At 43.9% G+C, this 23,634-nt stretch overlaps 1 protein-coding gene across 2 annotated transcripts in view; it reads left to right on the top strand.

Annotated features, from left to right (window-relative positions):
- OSBPL10 (oxysterol binding protein like 10) overlaps positions 1-23,634 on the top strand; it is a gene marked incomplete at both ends in the record, with an annotated part of 223,312 nt that overhangs the window by 172,267 nt on the left and 27,411 nt on the right. For both annotated transcript variants that reach the window (XM_084248144.1, XM_084248145.1), the window contains one exon: positions 1,699-1,853. In XM_084248144.1, coding sequence (XP_084104270.1) covers positions 1,699-1,853 — 155 coding nt within the window. The remainder of the gene's footprint in view (positions 1-1,698; positions 1,854-23,634) is intronic.

Raw genomic sequence — 23,634 nt, forward strand, 5'->3', positions numbered from 1 at the left:
GGGGTATCACAACAAGATTCATTTGTTTAAAATAGCAGGGCTCTTGGTGCTGATAGCAGCTATCGCCTGACTCCCAGCGATGAAAACATAATGGTTATATCTAAGAAGTGCCCTGCTGACTTGATGGAAATCAAGATCTCATTAAAGTGGAAGTCAGTCAGGGTTCCCTTTAAATGTTTAGTGGGCAGGGAGGTCTAGACTCCCCACAGCATACCACCTATCCTTTGTTGCTGCTGAAAGTCTCTTTGTTTTCTGACCCTTACAACTGGGTGGTGGTTGTTTTTTTTTCCCTGCTGCCTTTTTGCTGGATCAAAAATTAATTTGCGGTCTTGTAGCATTTCATCTCCTGCAGCATTTATTTCATTGTATCTGTTAGGGAATATGTTTTTGGAGCATATGCCTACCACTGTCGTTCCCTAATGCTTATTTAGTTTCAAGCACATTGAACAATTGAACTGAAATCTGAAAATTACTTTAGTATCCATCTGCTTCTCACCTGTACTTTTTGGCCTCCTACACTGATACCTGATGTTATTCCTAAGATACAGTGGATTGCAAATACACAGCACATACACGAGAAAATAAGAAACCAAAACCAAAACAAAACAAAACAAAAAAAAAACAAAACCCACAGTGGGCAGAAATGCTTCCTTTAACTTGTTTCTGGAGATGTTTGTAATGACAACTAAAGTAACTTGACTTTTTGGCCAAGGCTTGTACGATGCAGTCCTCTTCTGTTTCCGTTGACTCCTAAATCTGTTGGAAATGTTTGATGTAGGCAAATCATTGGGGTGAGGGGTGTAGGATCAGAGGGTATTTGTTTTCCGCAGTCTGGATGCCTACTTCTGCATGTTTGTCAATAATACAGGGGGGACCATCCTCAGAATTGGCAAGGGCCAGGCTCCTTGGGATTCTGGCCTTTGGATGGGTTAATAGTGTGGGCAAGAAATTGAACCTTTAAAGTGATTTTGGGGCACAGTACTGTGTACTGTGTTGTCTAGCATTGGGGTTAGTTTTTTACTTATAGGCCTTTATCCAGGTCATGGTCAAGGCAGACATGTGCAAACAGACAAGCACTTTAGAGTCAGGTAAGAGCTGGGTGTTGGCAAAGAGTGATTGGTGTAAGCCACATTGAGAAAGAAAACTGGACTAAGGGCTGTTTGCATGAGGACAGCAGAGCCTCGGGGAATTGCAGTGGGCAAGACATGTCCTTTGGCATAAATGAGAGCAAAAGATCAAGCGATACATGATTGAAGTGAAGAGAACCAGAGCAGGTTTAGAGTGCTTTTCTTAACTTGTCCTTCCAATCACTTTTTCATTCTCTTACGCAATTTGCGGGGAATGTCAGTTCCTAACCCAGTTGTATCGGTCCTCCTATTTTGCAATTTGGCAAAAAGTGTCCAATAGGTGAAATTGCTATGTGGACCCTTCACGGCTTTCCTGCTAGGTGTCTTCTTCCTTCTGCTGTGCTTAACATTTTTACAAAGATACTTTCAGACCCCAGTGCACATCACCTGTCCACCACTGAGACTCCCTATACTTGGTACCACATTCAAAACAAGCCCCCTTAAGTCCACCATCACCTAAAATTGGACTGATTTTAAGTTGGTCTCCTTATATAGGGAGGTACAAATATTTCTTGACCTATAAATGTTTAATTTGGAAAATACTTGGCATCATTCTAAGTCTTTATTTCAGAAAACATCCTGGGATGGCACGGGCCCAAGTCACATTCCACAGAACAGCTGAAAAATGGGACATTTGGCTCTTTGCCATCAGCCAGTGCCAACATAACCTGGGCAATCTTACCAAACTCCGCCGAAGACGAGCAAACCTTACCGCCAGAGCCAGAGGTAAGCCAGCAGTCTTCTCGTAGCTCTTCTGTGGCTTGTGTTATCGCTTGTTCAGATATACAGTAATTATATTTGTAACTTGCTCATCTCTGTTTTAAGAGGAGACAAATTATAAACTGGAGCACAGCTCTGTGCACGCCCGGCACTTCTCTTCTTGTGTCTGGCAGCTGCTGTGGGTGAATTGTAACCCTACCAATGAAGACTCTCCTATTCTCCTTGAAATGGGAGTCATTTTCACTTCAAGTGGGAGAAATCCTAGCACACCCATTAAAATGATGCCTATTGACATGATGGGAGCAGTTACAATATATTATGGCTCCCCTGAATAATGGCTTCTTCATGTGGTTTGTGCTGACATAGCTCCTGCCTCACACGCTCGATCCTGCATGCTACAGACCCAGGTCAGGGGCCGCGGGACAGTGGCTGAGACTCTGGGCACTGCACTGCAGCCAGGTCCAGGTTGCAGGGGACACCTGCCCTGCCCGGTCAGGGAGGGGGCTGCCCCTGCAGATCCTGACATCAGCCAGGCCTCCCGCAGTCTCTCAGGACTCTGTCTCCTGCCCACACGACTTTCCTGACTGTGCCTCTGAGTGGCAGCTGGAAGGAAGCCAAATGCAGCCTTTTCCTTTGTCAAATTTTCTTTGTGTCATGAGTGAGTTTTCGTTTTTTCTTTTGATGTACTTGTCCCGTCAACATGATCTTGTGACCTGAGCTGAGACCTCCTTCAACCATGTGTTGTTAGAGGTTGTTCTTAATTTTAATTGAAATCACTTTAGTCTGAAATTGTGGAATGCTTATAAAATCTGTTTTGTGAGGTTGAAATCCCTAGGGCAGCTTCTTTGATCAAATGGCTTGGGTTATGAATGGAAACTTTCCTCCATGCTTTATGTGATGATAGTCTCTGGCGGTGACTGGGTAGCTCAGCTCCGATAGGGACAGTATCAGTCTGTCTGCAGATGTTTCACTAGCATCTGTAAGGTGCCTCTGCTGGGTATGAATCCGAGAGGAGATGTGAATGTCTGAAAGGTCATTGCCTCTGCCTGTATAATGAATTTCAGGTTGAAAGCATTTGCAGCTAATTTGCACCTAATTGTAGGTGTATTGGAAGGTAAGTTGAAAACAAAGGGGATAATAGGAGCCCCAGTGTCCTATTGTTCTTCGAAGGGATAGGGTGGGACAGCTTTCAGAGATGGGTGCTTAGCTGCTCATACAATCCCTTTCACTCCCTTGGAAAAGAATCTTTGGGGGGTTCATATGGTGATAAGCATATTTAAAGTTTTGCTCTAGAGAGAAATTGAGAAGTAAATTATTAGATCTTTAGTAATACTTTTGTAGATGCTCATTCCCAGCAGCATTCTAGGGCAAAACCTAACCAAGGTTATAGCCTAATAAGCTTAGCTGTTAGGGTGATAAGTGGTGTTCTTCCTCATCCTGTGAATCCATTTTAGTGTATTTTCTGCTTTTCCCCATAGAGGTTCCTTAAATCCTGAAGTTTGAGAGGCCAGATCTGTTCTTTTTGCCAAATTGTTGCCCATTTGCTTTATTAGTAGTATTGGTAAAAGCAGGTAGTTGTCCATAAGACGTAGACTTGGTGGTGGGAATTTTATGGGGATTAGACCTGAGAAGAGAAATTAAACATTGTACAAAAATGAACAATGATGTAGAATATACATATGTTTAACTATATTTAATAATAACAAAAAAAATTAGCTCCGTGAGGTCAACATTTGAAAAAGACTGTGAAGGAGACCTAAGGAGAACTGTTTCCTTCATTTAGGAGCAATCACTAACCCCCGGTTGTCACATTTGCCCTTATTTCTTTGGGGAGAGCAATCTTTGGTATCATTTGATAATTCCTTATATAGTGAGGGACTTTCAGCGTGTGATGGTGTTTTGATGGTTTTCTGAGAAGGTAGCAGTAGCGTTTTCTGCAGAGACTCCCCTCATTTTTTCAGTGACAACTATAGTAGGTGATTCTTGTGACCCAAACAAGCTATTTTTATTTTAGGCCATTTTGCTTTGTCACATTTTTCTATCTTTTAAGAATTGAGGAAGCCAGCAACATCCACCCAGTAGTTTTCCTGTCAGAAAAAGGAAAATGTTTCCTTTGTTCCTCTTTTGTACAGTTGGAAGAAATCACCCAAGATGGATTAAAGTGCAGTTCCTAAGGGCTAAAAATTCCTTACAAAATTCCCTTTGACATAGAGAATATAGGTTACTGTGTGAGTGATTGTTGGGAGCTAATTTTAAGAATTATGGTTATTGTGGTACTTTAGCTATATAAACTTATTTTCTTTTGTTTTATTGTTTAGATGACGTTAGGTCTTTCAGAGCTATAATCAGGGTGTAAAAGGTACTTCCCGCCCAGGTGTGTGGTTTTTTTTGTTTTTTGTTTTTATCCCACCAAGCAGTTTACTCACTCCCTTCTCATCAGATGCTGACCAGGGTGTCCTACAGTCTAACTCAGTGCTGACACTGCGTGGAGGTGGTGTTAGATCCCTCAGGTTGGAGGACTCAGTCCCACGGACTGTGAGCTAGTCCTGTCCCTGCACTTCAGACACCTGTCCAAGTCTGTTCTTCTCACCTACCAATTTTAGATTGAAGGTTCCTATGCCCCTCTCCTTGGGTTTGATTAATTTGCTGGAGTGACTCACAGAATTCAGAGAAACATTTACCAGTTTATTATAAAAGAATATAATTCAACAACAGATGGAGGAGACGCGGAGGAAGATATGGGGAAAGGGACATGAAGCTTCCACATGCTTCCAGGACCCCTCTCCCAGCACCTCTACCTGTTCAGCAGCCTAGAAGCTCTCCAAAAGCTGTTCTTTTGGGTTTTTTGTAGAGGTTTCACTGCCTGGCTACCCTTGATTAAACCTTTGCCCATTGGTGATTAAACCCAGTCTCCAGCCTGAGTTCTGTGGGTGGGAGTGAAAGTTCTAATCCTCTGTCACAACTGGCCCTTCCTTAAATACCTGGGGACTTTCCCAAATCACATAACAAAAGACAACTCTTTCTCTCTTTTCCTAGGAAATTCCAAGGATGTTAGGAGCTTTGTGCAAGAAATGGGAGTGAAAACCAAATATATATTTTTTATTATTAATCACAGTGTCACACTCCCCTCTCCTAGCTCTGGCTTGCCATAAAATAACTTACAGCTACCTAGAAAAATAATGCATTTTCAAACTTAATCTATTTAATTCTCAGCCAAATAAAACTTAAAGACCAGTAAGTATTTAATTACATGAGTTAGAACTGTGGCTGGCGGTGTTATCAAATACAATGATTTTAAAATTTTTATTGTACTGGGGCTAGATTTAAGTAAACGTAAACGTGGAGTAGTCTTCCATAATGAAATGAGTTATAATCTTGGTTTTACCCCTTTGTAGAATAACTTTTCAACTCTAACAGCTTTTGAAATTTAAGCTTATGCTGTCTTCATTGAAGACTACCTTGTTTTAGGACAGGAAGCATAATGATTGGGGACGCACTGTGAACCTTCATTCCACCCTCCTGACTGAACACCTCACTAACACCTTATGTCTCAGACATTCTTACTGCTAGGTCTCTTAAGTGCACAACAGGTTTCATAAATGCAATTGTGTGAGATGTGGAAATCTAAGCTGGAGACCAAGGTCATTATGCTGATGCTGTTAGCGGGAAAGACCTTGGAGGTATTTGGCGGCAGTGCAGTGGCCTCATTGTTCTAGGGCCTTCACCCCTACCTGCACAGGTGTGTGAAGCTGTGTTTGTGGCAGTAGCAGCAGCTCCCCAACTTTTGGGCCATGCATACCTACCTTGCAGTGGTGTTTCTTTGAATTCGAAAGTCTAGAGGGGACTTTTGTTCCCCCAGACCTTGTAGTGATTCTGTAAACACCAAATTCCCATCAAGTGCTGCCTTTCTGAGTGAAGTAGCTGGAGTGATTTCTGTTCTCTGCTCTGCATGGTGACTTGTCTGCCTGTTGTAATAGAAACACAGAGAGCAACAGGAGACCATCCTGAATGACAGTGCTCACGTGTGACCACAATAGTCCACCTTTCTGGAGGAAGCACTGAGGGACAAAGCCTTAATTTTTCTTGAGGTAAAATTTTATTAAAGTAAATTTAATAAATAATATTTACCCTTTAAAATGCAATTTTATCAGTTTTTAATAAATCAAAGTATAGAAGAGTTGCAGAAGGTACCCAGATCCCTTGTGTCCTTTATGGTCAACTCCTTCCTCTAGTCCTTGGCAACTGCCCCCATAGTTTTGCGTTGTCCAGAATGTCATATAAATAAAATCCTGCTGTGTGGAGCGTTTTTCATCTGGCTTCTTTTGTTTAGCATAATGCATTTGAGATTCATCCATGCTGTGTTTATCAGGAGTTCACGCCTTGGTGGTGTTGATTAGTTTGTTCCCATTGGAGTTTATTCATTGACCAGTTTGAAAACATCCTCAAATCCCCCCATAGATAAAATAGAAAAAGAAAAGTACTTGGAAATATTGTTAATCATTTGAAATAAATATTTGGTGCCCAGACACCTACTGCTGGCCTGGAGGGTTAAGATGGAGAATCAGCACTATCCCCCTCCGCTGGAGACCCTAAGCCCACGTCTCGAGAGCATGCTGTCAGCCCCTGTTAACCCGAGCTGATTGCTCCATTAGAGGCTTTGCCTGGTTGGTTTTCTAAATTGCAGTGGCAACAATGCTATCAAGTGATCACACCCTGTAGGTCCCCCAAACCTGGCAGGTTTTAGAAGGACACCCCATAATGTCTCTAAGTGCTGAACACTAAATCAGTACAAAAATTTGCCCAATAGACCAGTTAGAAAACAGCAGAGTTGAATTTTCAAGTAAGCATGTCCTGTATCTCCCCACTTTCCCAAGGGAGGAAAATTGTTTTACAAATAAAGGAAGGGGACGGATAGAAAAGATTCAGCTGAATTTTGCCTCAAGAATTTTCATGCCCTTGGTTGAATTGTCATTTTAGTAGTGAACTTTTGAACCACTTAAAGCATATAAAAATATCAATTTGAAATCCTCCAGACACTCAAATTGAGGCCTAGCCAGTATAATCCCCTCAGTCTATTTTTATTATCTCTTTATTCTTGATCACCATGATACACAAGTTATCCAGGTAGTTCTTGACCGAGTGTGTAAATCAGGGATGGGATGGTGATAGATTTTTTTTGAAAGAAGGTAATATGCAATATGTTATTTTCATCCATTATATATTTTTAACATAAAATTTCAAATGCATAGGTTTGTTTAAAGTATTAGACACATATTTCTTTGTTGTCAGTCATTTCACCAAGGAGTGATATAGTTATCACTGACTTACAATTATTCAAAATCACTTTATTGAATTGTTTTTACAGTAATCATCAGTTACCCTCCATGACTTTGGAAGACATGAATCAAAGGGTTCTCAAGACTTAGAGAATCCAAACTTGGGTTTCTATTAGCAAGGCAGAAGAGGGGGAACAGCCTTTGGGTAGTAACAAGTAGTGTTAGCGAGACCCCAAACCTCCCCAAGAACATGCAGTATTTATCTTCAGCTTCCTTAAGACTTCTAATCTGACAATTTTATATTATAGGCCAGATTCCTCTAGGCTAGCTCCCCATCTCTAATTCTTCTTTAAATATTCTAAAATATTTAGGAAAGCACATAGTAGACACTATGTATCTGATGAACAAGTGGATGTGGATGGTAAGGTATACTTGTACGGTTCCTGACTAAAGGACATGCTCCTCCCTTTTCCTCATCTCTATCCCTTGCTCTTCCCTGGGTGTTCTGGAAGTAAATTTAACCTGTTGGGGAATGTATGAGTTACACAAGCTGTTGTGAAGAAAAGACTCATTAATGGCCAGTATGTGGACCTCTCAAGGCAAAAGACTGGCCTTCTAATGGTCCATTTCTAGTCATTGGCTTTGACTCTAGTAGATACAAGTCGCGATGCATATGTGTGGGACTTCTATCATAATCTCTTAGAAGCTCCACTAGGACAGCCATCTTGGATCTAACACTGTCAGAATGATCAGTGACTTGAGGATCTTGATTTTTTTTTTTTTACCTGGCTATTACTCTGGAGGGAAAGTAGACCTTCATCCATTAGGCAAAAGTAGATGACATGCTTCCTGCCTGTGAGTCCATCAGTATTATTAAAAATTGGAAGGGTCCAGGTTGTTACTTGTGCTTGGAAATACAGTGCTCCTGCATGAATTTGTGTCCCAGTGTGATATGACAGTAATTATCTCCTGCTCAGTTATTTATTCACCAAACATTAACTGAGCTATACTGTGTACTGAGCATTGACTGGAGGATTCCTTATTTAACAGATCTTCATAACCTAGCACAATAAACTGACTTGTGTCCCTCCCCAAGTTTGTATGTTGAAGCCCTGACCTCTGATGTGACTGTTTCTGGAAGGCAGGCCTTTAGGTAATTATGGTTAAATGAGGTCCTAAGAATAGGGTGCTTTTCCAGTAGGACTGCAGTCTTACAAAAAGAGGAAGAGAGAAATAGCACTCTCTCTCTCTCTTTCTCTCTTTTTGCTTTGTGAAGATACAGCAAGAAGGTGGCTGCCTGAAAACCAGCAAGAGAGATCTCATTAGAACCTGATCATGATGACAAATCTCAGATGTCCAGCCTCTGGAACCGTGAGAAAACAAATTCCTATTATTTAAACCACATAGCCTATGGTGTTTTATTCTGGACAAAGCTTTCACAGTTGTTGTGATTATTTTGATATCTGAGATTAGAAGTAAGAGAAATGGTAGTTAAGCAGTGATATTTCCAGATTGGGATGCCAAGACTGTGTAGGTCCCAGTGGTGTGTTGCTGCAGGTCTGCCTGTGGCCCTTAGCAATTAAGTCAGCCATCTGTGAGGTGGCAGGCCGTGTGAAGATGTGTTTCTGTGGTTCTCTAATCTGCTATTGTCTTTGTACCTCCCACTGCTAAGAGCTCCTTTCTGTCTTGCAAAGTAAGGATTTTTCTGCCTTCCTTTCTTTCTTTTTTTTTAAAATTTATTTATGTATACAAGAGCTGGGGTACAGGCCAGAGGTGCGTGGGATGAGAGGATTCACCAGAGACAGAGTGGGAAACAGAATAGGCAGATCGACTGAAATATACTGCTGAGGGGAGCAGTGGGCGAGAGAGGTCTGCTGTGCCATGTGGGTAGCTCTCTGGCCAGGGATTGAACTCTTGCTGCAGTGGCTGAGGATATATTCATAGGTTGCGTCTTAACCCCTGCGCCACCAGCGAGGCCCTGCCCTCCTTTCTTAATAGGTCAACAGCCAACATAACCATCATGTACTAAGTCTTATGTGTGTGTTTCAAGGGCTTCTTGAACTGGTTTCCGGCAGCGCCAGTGTGCTCTCCTATCACACGGCATCATGGCCGAGTCTCCCGTGTCATGCTGGGCGCTCAGTTCAGTTCATGCTGCTCTTTCCATCTCATTTCTGTTCTACTTCCTCATTCCTTTTTGTGGGTGACAATAAGTTTCTCTTTTCTTGACTGGGTGTTGGTTTTATAAAAGAGGTGGACTAATGGGAGGAGGTCCCAAATAATAAGGGCCAGAGGGTGTGTTCTTTTAATGGGTTTCAGCACTGGAATAAGCTAGTCTTTGGGTGTAGCCTTAGGAGCGGTCACCCTCTCCCTTCCCTGCCCCCCCTGCCACCAGTCCAGCTTTGTGACATAAACACCTGCCAGAGTGTTGGGGAGGTATTCACCTTGGATTCGCCAGCTGTGACCTGGAGTCATATGAAAAATACCAACACCAAGCAGTGTAGTCTCTCCTATACCCCAGAAGTACTCAAAGGATTAAATGCTTTCAAACTGGTGAATGAAAAGGGCTTAAAACACTCCAGAGTTTAGTATGTTTCTTCTTCCTTCTTTTCTCTTTGCCTTCCTGTCATTCCTGTTACCATGAAGGGGGAGAGTCATATTTATTTGAACCAGAGGTGAAGAGATTGTAGATATGGGGTTGTTTGGGGTATTTATTCCCATCCTATAAATGGCCCCAAATTTCACAACTCCCTCCATTTTCCCCCTTACCTGCCTAGTCCCGTGAAATTATACCAGTAGAAATGAGCTTTTCACCATCTGGCTGGCTTACATTTTTATTTGCCCGCGATGAATAACTGTTCTCAAGGTGATTTATATGCTGTCTCAGATGACATTCACTTTCCAAAGATAGAAAGTCAATGCTCAGAGATTTATGGTCTTGAGGAAAGAATGATATGGAAGAAAAGAGTAAAATCTTTTCTCACATATACTTTGGGCTTTGCCTGAATTAATCAATGAGTTCTTGTATCCCTTTTGCAGTCAGAGTTGAGTTTTGTTAGATGGATTATGGTGCTGTGTCATGCAGGGGCTTACTGTGTGCTAAATCATAATTGTAAATTAAAAATTTTTCTGTAATGATAGGTGCAAGCAGCTAGGCAAAGTGTACTTATATATAAACAGGCAGATCAACCAAAATACTGCGTGTGTGTGTGTGTGTGTGTGTATGTGTGTATGTACAAAACAGAGAAGTAGAGATTAGAGGTGCACCCTGTGGTATAGGACTCAAACAACCACTTCTCTAACACGTGAAGTTTATTCAGCAGCAGCTGTCTGCCTGCCCCAGTCACCCGGGCCATGCTCTCCTTGCCTTACAGATGTTGGAGCAGCTGGGGCTATGAGGGTGGGCTCTGTGAGGTGACGACTCCAGTCAGGTGTTGTGACTGCCCTTGTCTTCCTTCTCTGGTGACAATGTGCTCCCATCAATCTCCTGAAGCCTTGGTCCCTTTGTTGTGTTACTCACCACCCACACCCAGCTAGGAGGACCCTGGGCTATCCCTAAGTTACATGTGAGAATCTTTATTGGCTATGAAGATCCCCACAAATGACCTCATCATGAATAAGTATGAGAAGAGTGGCGGAAATGCAGCTGTATAAGGGAAAAAGAAACATAACTTTTTTGGAAATTAAACACAATTTGAACAAAGTCTCAATTCTGAAAATCATGAAAGTATTCAAATTACTCAAATCTCTCTTCACTTTTTCCTCCATATTATCATAATTTTGCTTTCCTCTAAAAAGAATAAGACATTATATAACTTTTTCTTTCTTTTTTTAAAGATTGATTTATTTATGCATACACGAACTGGGGTGTAGGCCAGAGGTGTGGAGGGGGAGTGAGAGGATTCACCAGAGACAGAGTGGGGAGCAGAGCAGGTGGATCTCCTGAAATACATTACTGAGGGGAGCAGTGGGTAAGACAGGAGAGGTCTGCTGTGTCATGAGGGGGCCAGGGATCGAACTCATGCCGCAGTGGCTAGTGATAGCCTGATAGTGCTGGGACTTTAACTGCTGCGCCACCAGGGAGGCCCAACTTTGTTTCTTAAAGCTATTTTATTTATTTTTAAAGATTTATTTATTTATGCATATAAGAGCTGGGGTACAGGCCAGACATGCGTGGGTTGAGAAGATTCACCAGAGACAGAGTGGGGAACAGAACAGGCAGATTGACCAAAGTACCCTGCTGAGGGGAGCAGTGGGCAAATCAGGAGAGGTCTGCTGCACCATGTGAGTAGCTCTCTGGCCAGCCTGGGACCGAACTCGTGCTGCAGAGGCTGCGGATAGCTTCATAGGTTGGGTCTTACCCCTTGAGCCACCAGGGAGGCCCTCTTTAAGCTATTTTAAATGAATATTGCAAGAGTGTCAAATCTCAAATCATTTAATCCTTAGCGTGAATTTCAAAGAGCTTGTAGGTTACTCAGGAAATAAGCCTACACTGATAGATCATAGTATTTTTTTGGGAAATGTGTTTCAGAACCCAAATATCTTCTTTTAATACCTTGTGTACTAAAATACAGGGCCAGTTTATAGTTCTGACTTAAAAATATATAACTCGGGGAGAAAACAGCTCTCTTGGGAAATGCAAAGTTTTCTCATAGGTGACTAATCCCACTTCTGTGTACTAAATTGAGAAAAGAAATAGAGATAAGAGGAAAGGACTATTTTTATGTGGACCTGTCTTCTCCAATTCCATTAGAGTGAAGTTTTTAGAGCCAAAATCTTTATTTAGAATGGGATCCTATGTACAAATTCCCATGATGGAGCAGTGTCTGCCTATTTTAGGTATTGCTCTAAGATCAGTGCTTCTCAACCAGGTGAGGGGAGACTGTGAGCCCTGCTCCCAGGAAGGATGGACTTAAAGACAGTTACTTCCTGAGCCTTCACGGAAAGCCCTAATTGATATTAGAGTGCCCCCCTCAAAGGCAAGCTTTCGGTTCATACCCTTTGAGAATGAAGATCCCTTGAAGAAGCGATTGATAGATGTAAGATATAAAATAGTAACAAAAATGGGAGAGCGTGTGTTAGATAATTTAGTTCTTAATGTGAGTTAAAATGTTTTCATAAATCCCAGGGATGTGTCATAAAGAAGTATGGTTAAATGGTGCAGTTTTGGAATCCTAGGAATTATGTTAGTTTTCTCTTCAGTGCTTTGGGGCAGACTACATATCAGTTTAAGTATCAGTTTAAGTGTCCATGATAGAGTAAGATTCTTTTTTTTTTTTTAAATAGTTTTTTTTTAATAGAGGCATGTTTTATTTATTTATTTTATTTGTTTGTTTGTTTTGTTTATACAAGCACTGGGTACAGTCAGAAGCGCAGGAAGGTGAGAGAATTCACCAGAGCCAGAGCGGGGAGCAGAGCAGGCAGAAGGACCGAAGTCCACTGCTGAGGGGAGCAGCGGGCGGCAGGAGAGGTCTGCGCGCCATGTGGGACCCTCCTCCGGTGGCCGGGGAGCAGCCGGGGATTGAACCGGCACCGCAGAGGCCACGGGCAGCTTTGCAACCCAGCGCTCAACCACTGCGCCACTGGGGAGGCCCGAGTAAGATTCTTAAGGCTTGTGAATTGTCAATGGTCATGAGCATAGTAATTTTCTGATGGAAATAGTGCAGAATTATATAAGATCATATTTTTTTAGTGTGCAGCTCAGTGTCTGGCACATAGTAGGTACTCAGTAGTAAGTCCTTATTAGAATATTTTTAGTCTTACCGATGTTGTAAGCAATATGTATATTGAGGAACCCCTAAATTTATCTGTTGTTACGGGTTCCTTAAGTGAGATTCATTTCTCTCTTGATAGTCTTTCAAAAGAGTAGTCTCGGTCTAAATTGTTGTGACAAAGTAATTTCTATTAGTGATGACACATGGTTTACAAAGGGTTTTCATTAATGACGTACTCAATTAGGGCGTCTCCAGATGTAGCTATTTTTATAATCAAGGCAGTTCTTTTGCTGGTTGTCTGATCTGGGTTCTCTGAAGAAGTTCCGAAATCAGCCAGCCAGGTGGCATAAGGTGAAATACCCAGGTGGGCTGATTTTAGCAGCATATTCCAGTTTTGCCTACCAGAGGAAGTCTGGCATATAGAGAAATAAAGGAAATATAGGTTGTATTTGTTTCCTATTGCTGCTGTAAGAAATTGCTACAGGGCCTCCCCTGTGGCGCAGCGGTTGAATGCTGGGTTGCGAGGCTGCCCGCAGCCTCTGCAGTGCCGGTTCGATCCCCGGCTGCAACCTGGCCACTGGAGGAGGGTCCCGCATGGCGCGCAGACCTCTCCTGCTGCCCGCTGCTCCCCTCAGCAGTTTACTTCGGTCCTTCTGCCTGCTCTGCTCCCCACTCTGGCTCTGGTGAATTCTCTCACCCTCCCATGCTTCTGACTGTACCCAGTGCTTGTATAAATAAAATAAATAAATAAATAGATCTTTAAAAAAAAAAGAAATTGCTACAATTTTACAAGAGCATAAAATAACCCGTTTATAATCCTAAACCCTGTAGTCTAGAAATCTAATGCAGATCTCTGCACTAAAACAGAGGTGTTGATAAGACTTCTTTCCTTTCTAGAGGTACTGGGGAAAATAGTTTTCTTGATTTTTTTCCAGCTTCCAGAGGCGACCTGCATTCCTTGGCTTGTGGCCCTCTTCTTTCATGTTCTGGGCCAGGAACCCTGGTGTCTCTTTGACCCTGCTTTCATAGTCACACTTTCCTGTGACTTGGCTCTGCTGCCTCCTCTTCCTCCTCTGGCACCTTGTGGTTACATTAGGTCCACCCTGATAATCTTTAATCATCTCCTGTTTGAAGATCAGCTGATTAGCAACCTCAACTACAAACATGCAACCTTCATTCCCCCATGGGCTTGTAATCTAACCTGGTGGCAGTCCTGGGGAATAGGACTTGGACGTATTTGGGCCATTATGCAGGCTATCACTGCTGGTAAGTTGGTTGGCATTCACTGACTACATTAAATGTACCAGGGAAATAGGACATCAAACTGGCTTGAAATAGAATGAGTCATTAAATTGCTCCCTTTGAGGAAAGCAGTCAACTCAGCTGGGTGCATTATTGGCAGAAAAGTAACTGACTTTGTATTTTGTACACGGTGAAACCTTTCAGATTTGCTTTCCCCCAGTCTACCCCTGTACATCACTAAGTCCTCTCCTTTCACTGCCTCCCAAGGGCCTCAGCATTAAAGCAGACAGGAAACCATGAAGTCATCTTTGGCAGTTTATACAATTGATACCTGGCAGTGGGAAGAGGAAGACTTGAAAAATCATTGTTTTAAAAAAAAATTCATGGGCCTCCCGGGTGCCGCAGGTAGTTGAGTGCAGCGCTGTGAAGCTGTCTGCAGTCTCTGCAGTGCCTGTTCGATCCCTGCCGGCCATGGAGATACCCACACGGCTAGCAGACCTCTCCTGTCTCGTCTACTGCTCCCCTCAGCAGTGTATTTCAGTCAGTCTGCCTGTTCTGTTCCCTGCCCTGTCTCTGGTGAATCCTCTCACCCTCCGCATCTCTGGCCTGTACCCCAGCTCTTGTATGCATAAGTAGATAAATCTTTTAAAAAACAAAAATAAAGCACTTAAAGACAGAAGTTAAATTTTTTTTGTTTGGGGGCCTCCCTGGTGGCGCAGCAGGTTGAGCGCAGCACTGTGAAGCTGTCTGCAGGCTCTGCAGTGCGGGTTCAATTCCTGGCCGGCCAGGGAGATTCCCACATGGCGCAGCAAACCTCTCCTGTTGCGCCCGCTGCTCCCCTCAGCAGTGTATTCGGTCATCTGCCTGTTCTGCTCCCCGCCCTGTCTTTGGTGAATCCTCTCACCCTCCAGCACCTCTGGCTTGTACCCCAGCTCTTATATAAAAATAAATCTTTAAAAAAAATTTTTTTTGTTTGTTTCAAAGACATAGGATTGTGTGTGTCATGATAAAGTATCCAGTTAAACTTGTGTGAGGAGTGTGATTCATGATCATGTTTTATGAATGGGATGAAGACTCACTGTTCAAGAGTACAATATCCTGTCAAAATCTCTAGCCAAGTGTTAGAGAACCCAGTCGCCATAGGCTATTTAATTCTGGAAAAATGGATCTTCTGTGCATCAGAGTGCGCTATAATCACAAAAACACAAATTTAGTATTTAGAAGCATGTAAGTCCTACCTGAGTCCATTTATGCCTTAAAATTCACTATCTTTTGGGCTAAATAATAATCCTACAATTCTGATCACTAATAGTCCTCACCACAAAGTGCTCATGTTACCTGGGGTGATGATAGCGCTCTCAGATTTCCCCTTGAAGTTCTCATCATATGAAGTGTTTGAGAGCAGGGCAAAGCAGAGTATGATAATGTGACAGTTTTTAAAGTAGAAGACATAGTTAGCCTCATTTGAATTTTATGGCAGTGAATGATATTTGAAAAAAAATATGAAATTGCTACAGCTGCCCTCTTAGATCCTGAGTATCAGTTCACATTTGAATAAAAGCACAGGGAAACTTTCTTACAATATCCTCTGTCACAGTGGCTAGAAAAATGGATGTATAATGCAAATTAAAAAGCAGATAAAATGCCTATTATTTGAGCCAAAAGTCACTGCATGGGATTTTAGAGATTGTAGCTTTTTTTTTTTAATAATAAATTTTATTTTTATATTCCCCCATACAACTGCACATGCCCCATTCTGACCCCAATCCCTCCCCTCCCGGCCCCCACCCCCCAAAAAGTGTCTTAGAGATTGTAGCTTTAATGGAGCATTTATTAGTGCTTCCTCATCATAGACTTAAGAGCAGGGTGGTTTTGTTTTTGTGTTTTTTTTTTTTTTTTTCTCCTGAAGAACACTGGAGCCTGTTTTCTTGCATTGCTCTCCTCTTGGTTTGTTAATATTTCCAGAAATTGGGGCATAGTAGGCATATGTCTGAGCCATTCTTCAGAAAAGCAGAAAGTCTAAAATTGCCTAACTTTGGGTTGTTCTAAAATTCCTAGCAATTGATATGTTTGAAGTACTAAATCATTGCATTTTATGTCAGTCCAGAGGGCGTAATCCAGAAACTACCCCTTGAAGCGCAAAAAAAAAAAAAAAAAAAAAAAAAGTGGATTTGCCTGGTTTTGACTCTTGAAGGCTGGGTGGGATACAACTGCATATTGATGTGTGCCCAGTACATGAATGTGTGTTCTGCATGGCGCGCCGGAGTGAACACTCTCTGCAGAAGAGTTCTTAATGCACTTTGCTTTATCCATTATTTATGATGCAGACCCTTTTAGCCTGCAAAGAAGAGTAAATGCCTCTTGCTTTTAATGACGTGTAAATCAAAACTATTCTGTGGTTAGCAATGCCACTGGTTATTTCCTTTGGGTTATTATACCCTCCCCAAATTTCCACTGGAGAATCAGGAATTTTCAGGTAAGAGGCATACATGATTAAAACAGATAAAATTCAATGTCAGCGTTTAATGGCCTCCTGGTGTGTCCACTGAGGCAAATCATTCTCTTCGAAGTTGATAGTTTTTCAGTTGTTTTAGGGCCAGCAAGTAAGGTTTCCAGAACCTGCTCTAATGTTGAGCAATACTGTTTCCTTCTTCAGCTTGTGCTTACACAAGTTTTTGAGCAAAGTGATGTCCCTATCTTTGTTTGCTGTTCCTGGCATCTAAGGCAGTGCCTCGTCGACACCCGCACACTTGGGAAGGGGTTAGAGAATCAGGAGGGACCAGAAACATCTCCTGCTGTGTATTCCCTAGGTGCCAGGCCCCCTGAATGCCTGCTGCTTTCTGCTCTGTACTTCTCAGATGGGTACCCAGCCACGTCCCCTGAAGGGCTTGGTAGAACATAGTTGGGGGTAGGGAGGGAATAGAGCTGTTCAGTGGGCAAAAAGTTTCAGTTTTGCACAGGAGGCCTAGAAATCTGTTACATGGCAATGTAAATATAACTAGCACTACTGATAAGACACTTAAAAATTGTTAAGGATATAAAAAAATGCCATCCGATCTAGTAATACATTTATCACAATTCGCAGAACTGTACCTTGCATCATAGAAAAAATTTGCTTCAATTAAAAAAATGAAAGCTAAAAACAAACATGCATTACACAGTTCTGGGCCCCCAGCTCCAGAGTTTCCGTGGTAAAGTCTGGGATGAAGCCCTGGTCTGCATTTCTGTCAAGTTCCCGGAGATGCTGAGGCTGCAGGTCCAGGGACCACACATTAAGTAGATCTGATTAGTGTTTCTCCCTGCTGTCTCTCTGCAGACCCTTGTTGCTTGGCATTCTTTTGTCTGTCCCTCCCTTAGAGTACAAACCCACAGTTATGCATAATTGTAGAAAAAGCAAGGCAATCCAGCAATTAGTGGCATCAAGCAAGTCTGAAAGAATCACTAACGTGGTGCCATCGACTTTGTCTCATCATGTTTACTTTCTGAATAAAGGCATTTGCAGAAGCAGAAGCAATCCATCACCCACACAAAGCATAAAGCAGTAATAATTTAAACTATGGATGTAGCAAGCCAGAATTCTATTTTTAGTGTGCCATCAGCGGTTGCGAGAGAAGCAAATCATACATAGAATTCCTTTGCATATTTAGCACACAATTATTTTATTACTATTGGCTACCCACGGACAGCATTCCTTCATTTTGTTCCTGAGGCAAAGGTGTTTGTAAAGCTTGCTTCACAATTTCATTAGAAATTGTGGATTTCAAAGTGACCTGTCTTGCTGAGCTTTATAGTACCACGGAGTTAAGAAAAGCTGGATATGGCAGTGATGTGGGGGTGACTTGGGGACTTATCAGGGGCTTTAGGGCTCTTGATCTGGGGCCCTCAGAACCTGCCTCAAGGCTCGGGTGCTGTTTTTGCAGCGAAATACAAATGGTGGGAGCAGTAGAAATGAATGGGGATGATATTAAAATACAGGGCAGTATTGTCCAGAAGATCACAAAAGCATTTTCCTTCTATACCGATCGACAAGGTAGCCACTCACCACGTGTGTCCTCTGAGCACTTAAAATGCGGCTAGTGCCATCGAGGAACTGAATCCTAAAGTTCACTTAGCTTTAATTCATTTAATAGCTACAGAGGACTGGTGGCTACTTTGTGGGATGCTGTCTGGGCTGGAGGAAGTTTAGGTGAGGAGCAGGAGAGAATAAGAAGGGGTCTGGTCGAGGACAGCTGGGCAGAGTGAGTGGATAGTTTTCTCTGGGCAAGTGGGTGTTTGGGGAAGAATGTTCTGGTGGTGTGATGCAAGACAAATTCTCACAGGAGGAGTCCAGAGCAGAAAGATATTCTGGGAAGTGTTGGGATCATACATTTATGTGTCTGCAGTCTAGGGTGCGATAGCAGAGATGAGGGAAGGAAGGGTGGGTGGGTGTCTGGAGGCTGGGGTGCAGGGAGGTGTCTATGAAGCTGCAGGCTTCAAGCCTGAGTGAAGAGGATGGTGATAAAACACAGAACTCAGGGCGCAGTTGGAGGTTGTTTTTTTTTTTTAGGTGAATGTGGGTCACTGAGCGGGGCGAGAGGGTAAGATATAATAGTTTTTCTCCCCATTCAGTGTTACCTGCCTGTATAAGGCTTAGCTGTTTTGTATTGCCTGTGATTTATTAAGCTTTACCTGTAGGTATTTTTGGCCAGTATTGCTTCTGGCTCCACCTGCCACCATCACAGCTCGCTTCCTTTTTTTATGTCCTTGCCACTTAATATTAGGCTTCTCTCATGGATCCTGTACCCCCATCGCAGCTTACACTTTGATCTTCTCTAAGTGGGGACCAAAAATGAAACCATCATGGCGGCAGATCCAGGCGGACTGAGGCCATTCCTCTGCCATCCGGCACTAATGTATCTACCTTTGAGCATTGCATGTCTGTTGACTGAATACAGGTAAAAGAAGGACAGAGAATGCTTTACCTGCACTACCCCAGTAACCTTTACTGCAGGAATCTTCCAGGATGGTTCTAGTGCTCATCGCCCTTGTCTACAGACATACTGTTGCTTAATCATTCATTCTCTTGGGACTTGGGTAATATTCTTCAGCTTTTTAAAAATCATCCATTGTTCCTCATTTCCACGGGGAGAACCTGAGCATGATTTCATTTCTCACTCAACTAAAATGTCAGTAGCAGGTGGTATTTTTGTTGATAGACACAACAATGAACAAAAGAGCCCTGATTCCTGTACGCTCACATTCCACTGGGGGAGGTGATAAATCCGTGTGTGGTAGAGTTGAGCGCCATCAGTGCTGGGAGGAATAGAGCTGGGGAAGGAGTGAACGGTGATGGCTAGAGGTGGGCAGTGGTGCCAGCTCAGGTGATGGTCAGGTGATCTTTGAGTCGAGATCTGAGTCAGGCATGCACAGATCTAGAGGAAGAAGAGTGATGGCAGGTGCGCCCTGAGGCAGGTGTGGACTTCATATGTTCCAGCAACAGAGGGTGTCAGGTACTGACCGGCAGGCTGAACAAGGGTTGTGGTGTGGTGGGAAAGAATATGAGAGTAATGGAGCAAGATCATAGAAGGCCTCTAAGGCTGCAGTAAGGACTTCGAGATTTCTTCTGAATGGAGTGGGGAGGTTTTGAGTTATGGGCATTACATGATCTGCTAAATGATTTGAGATGCCTTCTGGCTGCTGTGAGGACACAGACTGGAGAAGGAGTCGAGAAGGACTGATGGGGAGCTGCTGCAGTAATTTCGTGAGGCATGACCGTGGCTTGCGCCATTGCGGTGAGGATGTGAGAAACAGATTCTGAGTGTCATTTGCAGGATTTGCTGTGCGATATAGGGGTAGAGCAGGAGCAAGAGAGTGAAGTTAAGGATGGTGCCAAGGCTTTTGGCTTGAGTGATTGGAAAAATAAGGTTGGCATTTACTGACATGGAGAGGATCTCATCTTGGAGGTGTAAATCAAAGGGTCTGTTTTCTATACTATGCCTCTTAAATAGTGTATTAGTTTTCTGTTGCTGTTCTAACAAACTTGCAGAATGACTTGTTTAAAACATCATGAATTTACTACTGTAGAGTTCTGTAGGTCAGAAGTTTAGTACCATTCTCATTAGACTAAAATCTCGCTGGGTATTGGCAGAGCTGTGTTCCTTTATGGAGGCTAGGAGACAGTCTGCTTCCTGCCTTTCCAGCTTCCAGAGGCTGCCTGCATGCTTTGCTTGTAGACCCTTCATTTTTAGAGCCAGCCATGGTCTGTCTCTGGTTATCCTTCCATAGGCGCATATTCTTCTGACCACAGCCAAAAAGGATTCTCTCATTTTAGAAATTAGGGTGATTCTATTGGATTCACCTGGATAATCCAGAATACTCTCCCATCACAAGGCTCTTAAGCACATCTGTAAAGTCTCTTGTGTCATTCAAAGTAACATATTCCCTGGCCTCAAGGATTTGGACATGGATGCCTTGGGGAGCCTGCTATTGTGCCTACACAGATAGCTAAAGGGGAGATGTTGGGTAGACAGTTGGACTTCAGGGGAGATGAGCTGGACTTGAGATACACACTTTGAAGTTATTGGTGTATAAATTGTTCAAAGCCGTGGTGTCATACGGGCTCTCCAAGCCCGGTCATAGGATCAAGGCCATGTACCAGCTGCGCCCACCTTGCGAGACTCCCTCCCATTGCCTCATTCCTTCTGTGGGCTGTTCCCTGACTGTTCCGAGTGCTGTGTTTGGTGAGACCCAGCCCAGGGTCCATCTCCTCTGCACAAGCCTCTCAGGCCACCCAGGTTACGACCTTCCTTCTGACCTGTTGTTTGAGTTGCTTCAGGTGTCCTCTATTTTTTATTTAAATGTTGTTAATAGCAGCTTTATTGAGAGCCAGTTCACATGCCGTACACTTCACCCATCTAAGGTGTACCACTCAGTGAGTTTTAATATATTCTCGAATGCATGTTGCATCACCACAGTTTTAGAGCATTTTCACTGTTTCAATAGCATCTCAAAATAAACCCCGTTCTACCCTTCATTCTCCCCATCCACCAGCCCCTGCCAACTGCTGATCTACTTTGTGTCTCTAGATTTGCCTGTTCTGAATGTTTCACAGTAATGGAATCAGAGAATATGTGGTCTTTTTAGGACTGCCCTTTGAATTGTGAATCTGGATTTGGGCCTGGCACAAGTTCTCCTCATTTCTCTAGTTGTATTTATTCATTTTTTAAAATTATTTATTTATTTATTTATTTATTTATTTATTTATTTATTTATTTAAGCACTGGGTACAGTCAGAAGCACAGGAGGGCGAGAGAATTCACCAGAGCCAGGGCGGGGAACAGAACAGGCAGACCGACGAAATACACTGCTGAGGGGAGCAGCGGGCGGCAGGAGAGGTCTGTGTGCCATGTGGGACCCTCGCCGGTGGCTGGGGATAGAACCTGTGCAGCAGAGGCTGCGGGCAGCTTCGCAGCCCAGCGCTCAACCGCTGCGCCACCAGGGGAGGCCCCTTTATTCATTTTTTAATTTTTTATTGAGCACCTCTTATGCAACCAAACTTTGTGTGGGGATTCTTGAAATGAAAACCTGAATTAGACGAGTTTTTTGTCATCAGAGTTTGAATTAGGATAAGCTGAGACCACATAGCCACACCCTCCACTCCTGAGGCTGGGGTGATGGATCACAGCTGTCCTCGCCCTGATGGTCATTTGGCTTCTAAGTCCAGATCTCCCAGGCCCTACGCAGCCAACCTTAAATAGTCAGTGTTCCTTTTCCAAAAGAGATTTGACAATCCTGTTCCTGTGGGAAGGAGCATGAGCAACAGCAGCAATAAAATTCGAAAAATGTGCTTGATCTTGTACAGAGTACTCAGTGTCCCCTGCTAAGGAGGCAGCGTCGTCTCTGTTCCTGCGGTCGGGCTTGAAGTAAGGCTCCAGTGCCGAGTTGAAATTACTGGTGAGATCAGGGCTACGAGAAAGAGTGAGCCATGCATTCCTCCTCGAGCAGAGGACAAGCTTGTTGAATGCAGAGGCCAGGTCTTAACCATCCTTACATTGTCAGTGTCAACTGTGGCTCTTTGCAAATGGTGGCACTCAGGGTGGGCTGGGATGATGATCACTCTCTGAGGTCTGCTGCCAGCTTTCCACACACCTTACCCACCTTTATGTCCGATGTGCCTTAAACCATTGCTCTCCTTCTTCCCAGAGGCCAGGAAGGTAAGAGGGGGTCTCAAGGGCATCTTTTCACTACCTTTCTTGGCCTCTGAAGAACTTGGGTAGCTCTGAATAGCAGGCTCACTGCTCTGTCATCTCTGACCCCAGGTGGTCTTCCGGGCTGATCGACAGCTTGCCCTCTCTGACTCTACGACAGCTTGTCCTTGCTGCTTTGCGTTAGTCCCATGTGGTTCCCAGGTCTGCATGAGACACTTGGCCTGGTTTTTTGTTTTTAACCCTTCCTGGCACAGGTGATGCTACCTTATGGCCTGGGTCTTCCAGATCCAGTGTCCTGCTTTCTGGGAAGGCCTAGTAGAAGAGCTTGGGCATCTCATACAGCTTCCATAAAGCTATTACTGGGGGTGGGGTGAGGGGTTGTGGTGGGGGGTGGCTAGAAGGAAGAAGCCGTGGCTTCTAGAACATCATGCCCTTGGGTTCCACCATGTACCCCACGGGAAAGCTGAATGGGGCCATGGCTTCTAGAACATCATGCCCTTGGGTTCCACCATGTACCCCACGGGAAAGCTGAGTGGGGCCATTCACTAAGCATTTCCTGTGCCCAGCACTGATGTTTTCTGGGTCTCATTGTCTTTGGGCCTCTCGGTCCCCTAAGGTGTGGGTGGCACAGTCTCCCTTTCGTAGGTGAGAAGACGGAACCTGACAGGTGGAAGGTAGAGGCTTCAGGATTGAGATCCTGGTTGGTGCTGTGGGGCGAGCTCAGTGCTTCACTGCCTCCCAGGACTGTGGTGATGGCCTTCTGCCTCTGCAGCCTCCTTTTCCACTCAGGACTTTTATCCTGCTGCTAATGAGCTTCCCTTAGGTTTGGAAAGGTGACCTGTGCTGCTGCCCCAATACCAGAATGAGGGCTGCCCCTGCACCCCCAGAGCTGTCCTTCCAGGGAGTCTTGCTGAGCTCTTGACCACTTTGTTCAGTGATGGGTTTGGTTTGAAAGGTCTGGGCTTCGGCTCACGGAGAGTGTTGTAGGGCAGCGGGCAGCACCTGGTGCTAAGCCCTCTCCATCACAGGCTGCTGCTGACGGGTCCCAAGGGCGTGTCTGGCGGCCCCCCCACTCCCGCATGCGGGTGGTCAGCTCGCGGCCCAGCACAATCGCTGCCTCCTTTCCCTTTGCTGCTGCTGCTTCCTTTTCCATTTTTTTGGTACTTTCCTTAGGTTTTTCTTTGCCCCTTCTCAATTCCTATTTTCTTGTTCATTTAAAGAAGGTTTCCAAGCAGATTTGTGGAAATTAGAAAGGGGCAGTGGCTGCTCTTGCCCACAAATGCTTCCCTTGGATGTTCGTCAGGGACATGAGTCTTCCGGGTGCCCTTTGCTCCTGACTGTCGCGGCTAATGGCGAATGCCCCCCACAGCCT

This window comes from Talpa europaea, assembly GCF_964194135.1.
Source record: "Talpa europaea genome assembly, chromosome: 11".
Lineage (NCBI taxonomy): Eukaryota > Metazoa > Chordata > Mammalia > Eulipotyphla > Talpidae > Talpa > Talpa europaea.